Raw genomic sequence first — 10,858 nt, forward strand, 5'->3', positions numbered from 1 at the left:
GTCAGAAGTCAAGAAATAACTTACATTTTGGTTGGTCAAAATCAGCCACTTGGTCAGCCATGTTTATCAAACTGGAGCGACGGAGCTCTCGGCCAGTTAGCAGGTGAACAGTATTGTGGGATTGTCTTCGCTGAGAAGGATACATACAATGCTGCCTTCAGACCTTCAGACTTCAGTTGACTTATGCTGCCTTCTGAATGGGACAGCCTTCGACTCAGAAGCCCAAATTCTGCCTTAGAATGCTGCCTACTTAGACAGCTGCCTCCGATTGGAACGCACCACTGAATTCACCCATAACTCAGGCACAGTCCTGTCCTTTTGTTTTGAAACATAAAAACACAATGTAGTAAGTTTCTACTGTAGTCAGTGCACATACGCATTTCTACTTATTGCAATATACATATTTATAAATATATAAACATTTATCTTAGCTGCTCAGTTCTTTATCTGCTCATATTATATATTTGTACTTCAGCACTTGCACATCCTTTATATTACTCAGATTATTTGTGTATTGTTCACTGTATATATTCCAAATTTATTTTATTGGATCTAATTTTATTTTATATCTATACCTGCACCAAGAGAAATTTTCTGTACATCTGATACTTGGAGAATAGAAATTCTGATTCAGACTCTCCTGAAATTATAAAATCCTGTGACACAAATTGAACCACATGCACTTGAAAGAAAAGCATTTGTATTTGAATTTCTTGAGATGTACAAACAGGCATGGTCTTCTTGTACGATATCTGTTTTACCGTATTGTTTCAGAATTATAAGCATGTTAGTGCTTTATTAAACTTAAAGCTGCTGCTGATGTGCTGTTATGAGTGCATGCTAGTTAGCTTGTTAATTTAACTAATGTGAGCTAAGTTAATGGGCAGTAAAACTTTGTGCCTCAGATATAAAACAGAAAGATGTGCAATTAATATATTAGCAGAACATGCTGTGATCAGTCTCAGCTCCCAGACTTTCTCCTTCAGTAGTAATGACAGATGTTGATTTCATTTTGTTTGGCTGTATTATTTTCAATGTTATAGCCAGCCAACTCAGGGATGTTTTCACATGTGGACTGTTTGCAAATAAAAAGGACTCAATAAACAACTTATTTTACTATCTTACTTTTTTCTAAATTTACTTCACTTTATACTTTTCCAGATCATCATTAACTCCCAGTTCATTAGTAATGAGTCACCATGTGTTCCACTTCATAATAGTGTTCCTGATCATCATTAACTCCTAGTTCATTAGTAGTGAGTCACCGTGTGTTTCACTTCATAATACTGTTCCTGATCATCATTAACTCCTAGTTCATTAGTAGTGAGTCAGCATGTGTTTCACTTCATAAAAGTGTTCCTGATCATCATTAACTCCTAGTTCATTAGTAGTGAGTCACCATGTGTTTCACTTTATCATACTGTTCCAGGTCATCATTAACTCCTATTTCATTAATAGTGAATTACCACGTGTTTCACTTTATACTGTTCCAGATTATCATTAACTCCTAGTTCATTAGTAATGAGTTGCTCTTCACAGATAAAAAATTACTCAACAGACAACTTATGTACAACATTTCTTAATTAATTAAGAAATTAATTAAATTAACTCATTAATTTCTTTTTTTGTACTACAGTACATCATGTCTTTAGGGATTTCTATTTCTAATGTATGTATTTCACTGTTCCAGATCATCAACTCCTAGTTCATTAATGATGAGTTACCATTGTTTCATTTTATATTGTTCCTGATCATCATTAACTCCTAATGAAGAAAAGCAATATCTCATTCATTATCTAACAGAAAGTAATTATATAATTACTTGGTAATATTTAGAACCAAGTGAATTTGAAGGTAGGACACATACACAGTCAGATATTCCTGTGAGCCCTCTCTTCAACTGACCCTGCCCTCCAGAGGACTTTAAAGGAGAACTACTGTTCAGAAGAAACACTGGCACACATGCTCCTGCAGAAAAGAATGGTGTTTTCTTTTCTAAAGATGAGAGGTAAGCAGACTGGTCTACTGCATACTGAAGTATTTTAGCAGTTGTCCCATTTGTAGGCTGATGTGCAAATTGGTTCACTCTGCCAAATATGAAGAGGTGCATTGGCCTTTTAAGGTTTCTGACCAAAATAAACCCATGAGGGACACCAGTCAGCACAGTGTGGTGTGATGCCCCCAGCCTTCTCTGAGGATACCTGTTTCTGTGAATAGAAATGCAGGATATAATCCATTATATTGTACACACTGCATACTGTGTAGTGTATTTCACTACTGTTAGAAGTGTTGGAATACGATACATCAGTTAATAGTTTTGCAGGACTCAACTAATGAGCAATTAATGTTGAATTGATCAGTAATTTATGAGTAGTTATTCTAAGAATCCATAGTTACTAAGTAATTCACTATGAGACTCAGTAGTTAATGTTTAGTTAATAGTGAACTACTCTAATCATTAGTTTGCTATTACCTACTAAGTAGTTAACTAGTAGTCCTTTGTAGTTAAGAGTAGTTACTTAAGTGTTAATGCAGCACTACTCATTCATCCCTGCTTAGCTCCTGATTAGTTACTTATTAAGTATGAAACAGTATTGTAAAGTGTAACCCAGAAGTTTTATGAGCTTCTGATAAAAGAGACTGAGGGCAAAGCAACATCAGAGTTTGGAATCAAAAATGTTTCTGAAGCTCATTAACACTGTTAGAAATAAAGGTTCTGTGCTGAGAGTGAACTGTTCTCACTGATGATGCTGCTGCTGCACAGACTCAAACTATGTAATTATAATTTTTGCTTCACCTGTTTTTCCCCAATTCTGTATTTTAGTATTTTATACTAACATTAAAACTTTATCCTCTGTGCATTTTGCTCGTGTTATGGGTTCCCCTTTTGAGTCCTGGTTCCTCTCAAGGTTTCTTCCTCTTGCTCTTAGGGAGTTTTTCCTTGCCACTGTCTCCATTGGTGATGCTCATGGGGGCTCAGACCGGATTTTTCTGTAAAGCTGCTTTGTGACAACATATGTTGTAAAAAGTGCTATATAAATAAACTTTGACTTCTGAAGTTTACAATCACAAATGGTATTGTTTTGCAAATTTTACTCTGAATAACATTCATATAATAATTATTACTATTATGTTTTTCAAGGAAAATGTGAATTAGTATCTACAGAGTTGGAGTTGTGCTGCCACCACAACCATGAAGCTTTAAAATGTGCCTCATGTCTCACTGTAACACACACACATTTTCGAAGCTGTTTATCCTTCTGGGTCGCAGGGGTGCTGGAGCCTATCCCAGTGGTCATTTGCGAAAGGCAGGAAACACCCTTGATGCCAGTCCATCACAGGGCAGAGAGACAGACACACAGACATATACAGTCACACTCACAATCACACCTAGGTGCAATTTAGCATGTCCAATTGGCCTGACTGCATGTCTTTGGACTGTGGGACACTCCACACAGAAAGGACACTGGTTACCCAGCCGTATTAATATAGTATTTTACTGAGTAATAACAAAGTTTTGTCATTAAGTAATATCACAGAGTAATACGAGCCTTCAGAAATATTATATCCCTATTTAAAATATAAAACTCAGCTCAATACTAGGACATTAATGGTCGTGTTCATGCATGACATGAAAACACTAAAGACACAATGTGACATCTGAGTTCTTTATTTTCTGTTCCAAAGAAGTTCAAACCATGTTGTTTTACTTACACAGAAATATTTGCTTTATGTGGGTTTGCAGATTTCACAACGTTTTACATTTTTGAAAGCCTATTTGCAAAAAAAAACAAAAAAAACAACGACAAGCGATGCATGAAACTGAACTCTGATGATGCTTCTGGAAGGTGGGAGGAGCTACAACTAGAACAAGAATTTCAACTGCTTTGTGCTGATTTTTTTTCATAAAGATAATACTACTGAATGCAATCAGGGAGCCGCTTCTCTTTAACTCTGCTTCTCTCTCTGGTGTTGGGCAGGGTTCTCAGAATAGGGATAACCGTACCGTTTGAAAAATGACAGTGGAAAACAAACCTGCCATCAGTCTCGCAATGAAGTTTATTAAAAAGGTTAATCAGACTGTTTTGGTGTTTGTGTGTTTTCAGGAATCTCGTACAAAATCCTGAAGGGCTGTATACTGTCCACAGTGACACCCGAATAACCAGCAATTAAAGGAGAGGTCAAGACCAGACGAACACCTTTATCATCTCCTACGTACACCTGAAACAGAAACACAAACAGGATCATCAGAACATTAAAAACTCCTAAAGAGAAACACGTCCAGCGTTTGTCATCATGTTACCATCATGGATGTCTTTCTGAATGATCCAGGGCTTTGAATTTTGAAAGGGGCTGTTTTGCTACTTGCCCTGCGATGGACTGGCGACCTGTCCAGGGTGTATCCTGCCTTCCGCTCAATGACAGCTGGGATAGGCTCCAGCACCCCACCGCGACCCAGAAGGATAAGCGGTTTAGCTGATGTATGTATGTATGTATATTTTGCTACTTTTTTCCACATATCATCTCTTCATAATAAAAACTACACTATTTGTCCAAAAGTATCTAGACGCTCCTTTTAATGAGTGAATTCAGCTACTTTGAGGTCATTTATTGCTGACACAGCTTGTATAATCTCCACAGGAAAGCACTGAACAGTAAAATAGAGCTCTGGAGCAACTGATCCTAAGGTCTCCATGCCCAGTGCCCAGCATAGTCTAGAGGGGTATAGAGCCCCCCAGCATTGGACTGTGGAGCAGTGGAACTGTGTTCTCTGGAGCTCTATCCAATACCTTTGGGCTGAGTTGGAGTGATCCAGAACTGACCATCCAACATCAGTACCTGACCTCACTAATGCTCAATCAAACCCTCACTGCAATGTTCCAGCATCTAGGATGTGTCTCAAAACCTAGTGACCTCTCTACATAGACAGCACTTCATGTCATAATACGCGTGCTCCCGACAAGAAGGCTGTCTCAATTCTTAGGTACCTCAAATATGCTGCCTACCAAGGGATCTTATTTTGGCCGAATATTGAGAGGGCATTGGATGTTTCCTCGATGAATCCCACGATGCAACGCGGTGCAACTTTTGTTTGAAGATGGTGGGCAGAAGTGGTGCAGTAAGCAGCTCGGCTATTGGTGAAGGCATCTTACAATGTAAGCTATTCTGAATTTCTGTGGTGTTTTATTTGTTTTCCTGTCACAAAGGTGCAGAAATAGCTCTCCATGTTCACATACATGAGTTGTTTCCACTGTTTAGGGACCTGATCAGCGCTTGTGGCCTCCATAAAGGCTCGTATGGAGACAGGCTGTTCACCAGGGAGAGAAACTCTGCTTTACACACACAAAATCATTTTTTTCATCAGAACACCAAAAAGTTCTGAACTGCAGAAAATATGGCGATTCTTAATGTTCCACACTGATTTTCAGACTTTGGGACACATTTACTTCAAAACAATTGGATCTAACTGCTCACCATGTGGCCATGAGGGACAGGGATGCAGCCTCACTTCCTGCTCTGAAATTCAGGGGCAAGGCTAAAATAAGGCTCCGCCCACAAACGAAAACAACTGTGTTTTGGTAGTGACATGAAAAAATGGGATAGCTTTTTTTATTTTATTTATTTTTTTATTTAGAAATTAAGCTCATGATCAGTCTTAATCTTTCTGATTCACTTTAATAGCAATCAAATTAAAAATAACATTTAATAAAACATGCATTATTTTTAGAAGTGTAATTTTAGGGGTTGGGGTTTGAACAGACCGCTCCCAGGATAAGAACCTATAAATGATGAATGTGTATATATTTAGCTTATTACTATTTCTATTAATGTCATGGGTGTAAATACATCACAATGTAATCCTTATAAATATCTAAGATCTGAACGCTTCGTTGTTTTTTAACAGTATTTTTACTGTAGAAGCTCAGTTTGAACTCACACAGTGGAAAGGTCCTTATAAAGGTCGACTCTGAACATTAGCAGGGTGGCAATGTTTACAGACATTCTCACAGTGGTAATCAGTAACCGGGGGTGGTGGGGGGTGGTGGGGGGTGGGTGGAGAAAAATTGGAGATTTCTCTACACTTAATGGAACAAACACCCGCCCCCCAGCGAGATGGAAGCCAGTGATGTGGCAGATATTTTGGGGTGGTATACGGGGTGGCCAGTCAGATTTCTGGGTGGACACTGGCCACCTTGGCCACCGCTTTAAAACTGTGCATGCATACATTTCCACACACACTAACACACACACTAACCTTGGCTTCATATCGTCCTATTCTTGCCAGTAGGAACACTCTGTAGGAGAAGGCCTTGAAAAGCTTAAATGAGCCGGGAATTTGATCCCTAACCTCCAGTTGAAGGAAAGAAAACAGAATAATTACACAATCAAGATCAGCAGTTTACAGCATTTCTTAATCTGTGTAGCAACAATAACGTTAACAATGAACTTCTTTATAGAGCACTTTTAATACAGGTACTTGCTCAGTATGCTTTACAGACAGTAGTAAAGTAAAACTGGTAATTATACAGTAATAATACAGTAATAATACAGTAATAATACAGTAATAATGGTAATTTGTCCTTCTATTACGGTTACTCTTTGGTAATAGCAAAATAATTAAACAGTAAATGAATAAAAAAAAGTTGACAGCATTCATTTAAATAATCTGAGTCTAATTTAAAAGGCCAATAAAAAGATGTAAAAATTTTAACTAAAAAGATATATTTTCAAGCAGGGATACGGAAAGAATCTAAGGATGCTGAAAGTTTAGGCATGAAGATGTCATGCAAAATTATTTGCCTTTTTTAATGTATTTATTTTTATAATTTCTATCAAACATAATGTGTCATTTATTGTTGTTTTTTGTCTCTAACTTAGTAAATAATCACATTACAGCATCACACAATTACAGCTGTCATTAGAACCCTCCACTTAGAGAACTGTAAAGTGCTACATGTTGCTTTTCCAAAATTATAGTTTACTTGCAATAAGGAAGGCTAATTTTGGTGGCATAAATAATGGCTTTTTTCAAATTTTACCTAGGTGACTATGTTATATCTACATATGACAATATATTACCAACATATATCAGTATGGTATTTACACAGATGTAGTTTGTTTCTCAGAACTCTCAGAAATAAAGTGATTTTCTACAACTATTTGATCCTGAAGATCCAAATATCTCATTTAATATCTCATCTGCACTTTATAAAGAGTGAGAAAAGAATCAGTGTATTTTTCCATTATGCATCAATTAATGGAAATATACCCAACACACTGTTAGAAATAAAGGTTCTGTTCAGGTACGTTTTCATCATCAAGGTACAAACAGTGTAAATGTTTCCTCAAAGCTCCAACAGTGGTTTTAAGGTCTGATTGTGAACCTTAAATAAGTTTCTCCAGGTGAAAAGTTCGTATTTGTACCTTTTCATAACCGAATGTTTTAAACAGAACAGTAAAATAAAAGCCTGGAGACGAGACGGGGTGTGTGGAGTCAGTACAGCTTAGAACATATCATTTCAGTGGATTATGGTTCAGTTATGTTCCCTGACTAAAGGTACTGAGATGGACCCTTGAGGGTTCCACCCCAGTGACAGATGGGGCACTGACCCAGACACAGTTTAGGACCTTTATTTCTGAGAGCGTATGCCAACATTTTAACATACAGTGTTATACAAAACTACGGTACATGTTACGTTTTATTTTCTACCTTCTCCAATATGTTAAACTTAGCAAATAAATGGAAACTGTGTGCTAAACTGCTCTGTGTGGAAGACATAACTTAGAAAATCAACAACACATGGAATCTGACCAGGGGTGTTCAAACTTTCCACATGCAGCTGTAATTGAGTCCAGAGCCCAGAATATTATCCATTACTCACCTTATCACACATGTCCTGTACCTCCTGAGTGGCAGGCAGCTCTTCAGACCAGGGTTCCACCTTCTCTGAGGACATGATGCTTCAATGCTAGAGGTTTCGTCTGCAGAACAATGGAAGTACAGAAAGATCTAAGCAGGTTTTTATTTCTCTCCCTGCAGCTCCTCTAGTTATACTGTCAGGATCACTGACTCATTTACTGACACATGAAATGTGGGTGTGGCTTAAAACAGCCAATCTGAAAGATTGTTCTGTTCAGGAAATGAGCAATGAGGAAATAAGGGGCTGAACATCTCCCACATGATGAATCTGAACTACACACAGTTTGACCTTTCAGTTCATTTAAGGACCAAAACACAGTCAGACACACAATATAAGACATATCTGCGTTCTAGGTGTAGCAGAATGAACTGTTCTGGATATTCCTTTTAGCTAGACATGTTTCTTTTCCAAGAAGCTGGGTTCTCCAAAGTGATCACTTATTGCTCTTGTATGGACAGTTTTATCTTTGTTATAAATACTATATTACATAAAAGTATTCCAATATCTAATAGTTTTTTAATGATAGTTAATTATTATATCATTTTACCTGTGCATTAATAAGTGCCACTTGAATTTCTAACAATAGAAATGACTAAAGCAATAATGTTTAATAAGTTATACAATATGTTTATAAATGCATTACATATATATATATATATATATATATATATATATATATATATATATATATATATATATATATTCTTCAGATAGCACCAAAAAGGGTTCTTCAATTGTTAAGATGTCAAGCTTTTCAGTGCTATGTAGAAACATTTGCAAAGAGATCCTATATAGAACCATACACAACACATCCTCCCTCAGTCTGAAGAACAATTTCACCATGCAGAGAACTCTTAAATCATGCAAGGGGTTCTTTGGCTGATCATAGTTCTATACAGAACCATTTTCTTTACTAAAGAACCCTTGAACCATCATTGTAAGTGTGTACTTCACATAGGAATGTGTCTGAAGAATTAAAAATTAATGAAACATTAATTTTGAGTGATTTTTGTATTTACTATTTACACCATCAATTAACATGTAAATCTCACTTACACCAATAACTGTTCCACATTCCCAAATGGACTTTAAACTGTTTGAGTTTTTGAACCTGTGTCAGTTCGTTAATGGCTATGCAAAAAATAATAATTCAGTCCATGTAGTGGGGAATCTGAACCCGACTGCAGCCCAACAGATTTCTGACCGTTAGGTCAGAGTTGAGTTCAGACAGAATCTTTACTTTGAACAAGTCAGCCTCACTGAGGATTTACTGAATGTCTCTAAATCACTGTCTGAAGTTCACCAACAATCCAACACAATCATTTTAATCATCCCTGAACACGTTTTTTAAAGGGATACTATTATTTATAATCTAGAAATACATGAACAAGTGAAAGAAATAAAACAGGCCGATGATGAGAAATGTAGCATCTTCAAAACAAATTTAAAGGAAATGAGATAAAAGTATGAAACTAGTGTAAACAAACAAAAATCATTACTGATTTATCAATGATTAACACAGTGTGACTTTCACTAAGTCTAAAACATTCATGCAGAGGTGTGTAATGAGGACGACTGATACAGCTGTGTGGACAGTGTTACAGTCGCGCCCTGATAGTGATTCTCCTTTCAGTGTTGTGAAACTCTCTGATAAGACTGGGAATAATTTGGGTGTGAAGTGAAATATCTGTCAAGTGACATTAGGACAGAAAATGTTTAGCAAAAAATCCTTGAAATTATTTTTAATACAAATTATGTATCTACCTTCAGCAGTTATATATACACTGTTTGTTTAACAGCCAGAAAAGTACAGAGGTCAGTTTAATCAGCTAAGGTGTAAGTCATATCAGTCATGTCAATGACATAAACTACGATTCCACTTTATACAGATTCCAGTTTATCCAGTTTATCACGACTCCAGCAGCATATTGTCCTGTACACCATGTACACCAGTCATCACCACCTTGGTACCATATTGTCCTATCTACACCAATCTACACCAATCTATACCAGTCTAGTGGCATATTGTCACATCTACATTCTACAGCAATATACACTAATCTAGTAGCATATTGTCCTATTAACACCAATTTTCACTAATCTAGTAGCGTATTGTCCCATTAACACCAATTTACACTAATCTAGTAGCATTCTAATTTTTTTCTCATTTACTGAACTTCTGTAAAGAATAATTTACCCTGATTTAAATTCTGTTGTCAGCATTAACGAAATATTCAGTTGAGCCAACCTAAGAATATTTGTTGACCTAAGAATACAACTAGCAGAAAATCTGAGTCACAGCAACTTTTCTGCCTTTATGTCTACATTTTAGCACATGATCTTATTCAGGTGATGTACAGTTTTAATCATGCTACAAAGGCAGGCTAATAATAGGCATGTTGCTCAAGTCCACCCTAATCTGCTGTGTGGTCAGCTGTAGTTTAAGTTGATTAAGCCACAATCCTTAAAACATCATGATCCATTATGAGGGGTTGGTGTAGTGTAGGGTTAACACTGCTGCCCATAACACGACACAGGGTTCAGTTCCCTGCTGCAGCAAAAGCACCATGCTCCATCAAAAAGTACTACTAGTACTACCAAAGTAGCGCATGATTAAAACCTTACATCACTGTGGCTAATAGCATCTGCTAATAAATGCCTTAAATCTAATGTCAGTATGAAAGGAGTTTTGACTAATTGTGTTTCTTAGGACAACAAAATTATTCACAGAATTTGAGTAAACGCTAGTGGAAGCTATTATACATTGGCATTAAGACATTTTGTTGGAGCGTATTGTTCTATCTACACCAGTGTAGTAGCATATTGTCCTATATACCCCAATCTACAAGCATATTATCTTATCTACACCAATCTAGTAGGATATTGTCCAAAATACCCCATTGTAGTAGCACAGTTTCCTATCTACACTGATCTAC

At 36.8% G+C, this 10,858-nt stretch overlaps 1 protein-coding gene across 1 annotated transcript; it reads right to left on the reverse strand.

Annotated features, from left to right (window-relative positions):
* Positions 1-3,654: 3,654 nt before the first annotated feature.
* On the reverse strand, positions 3,655-8,074 carry LOC118805175 (cystatin-B-like). The gene is made up of 3 exons (XM_036565791.1): positions 7,884-8,074; positions 6,257-6,349; positions 3,655-4,221 (listed from the first exon to the last, which is right to left on the reverse strand). Exons 1-3 carry the CDS (start codon positions 7,956-7,958, stop codon positions 4,072-4,074), a joined length of 318 nt encoding a protein of 105 aa, XP_036421684.1. The 5' UTR covers positions 7,959-8,074; the 3' UTR covers positions 3,655-4,071.
* Between the last annotated feature and the right edge of the window lie 2,784 nt (positions 8,075-10,858).

Source organism: Colossoma macropomum, unplaced genomic scaffold (assembly GCF_904425465.1).
Source record: "Colossoma macropomum unplaced genomic scaffold, Colossoma_macropomum, whole genome shotgun sequence".
Taxonomy (NCBI): domain Eukaryota; kingdom Metazoa; phylum Chordata; class Actinopteri; order Characiformes; family Serrasalmidae; genus Colossoma; species Colossoma macropomum.

Bases quoted from the DNA above. Each gene is read 5' to 3' on its own strand.
- LOC118805175 (XM_036565791.1), bottom strand. From the start codon at position 7,958: ATGTCCTCAGAGAAGGTGGAACCCTGGTCTGAAGAGCTGCCTGCCACT. The intron at 6,350-7,883 runs GTGAGTAATGGA...CTTCAACTGGAG, and splicing joins TACAGGACATGTGTGATAAG to GTTAGGGATCAAATTCCCGG. The intron at 4,222-6,256 runs GTTAGTGTGTGT...TTTCTGTTTCAG, and splicing joins TAGGACGATATGAAGCCAAG to GTGTACGTAGGAGATGATAA.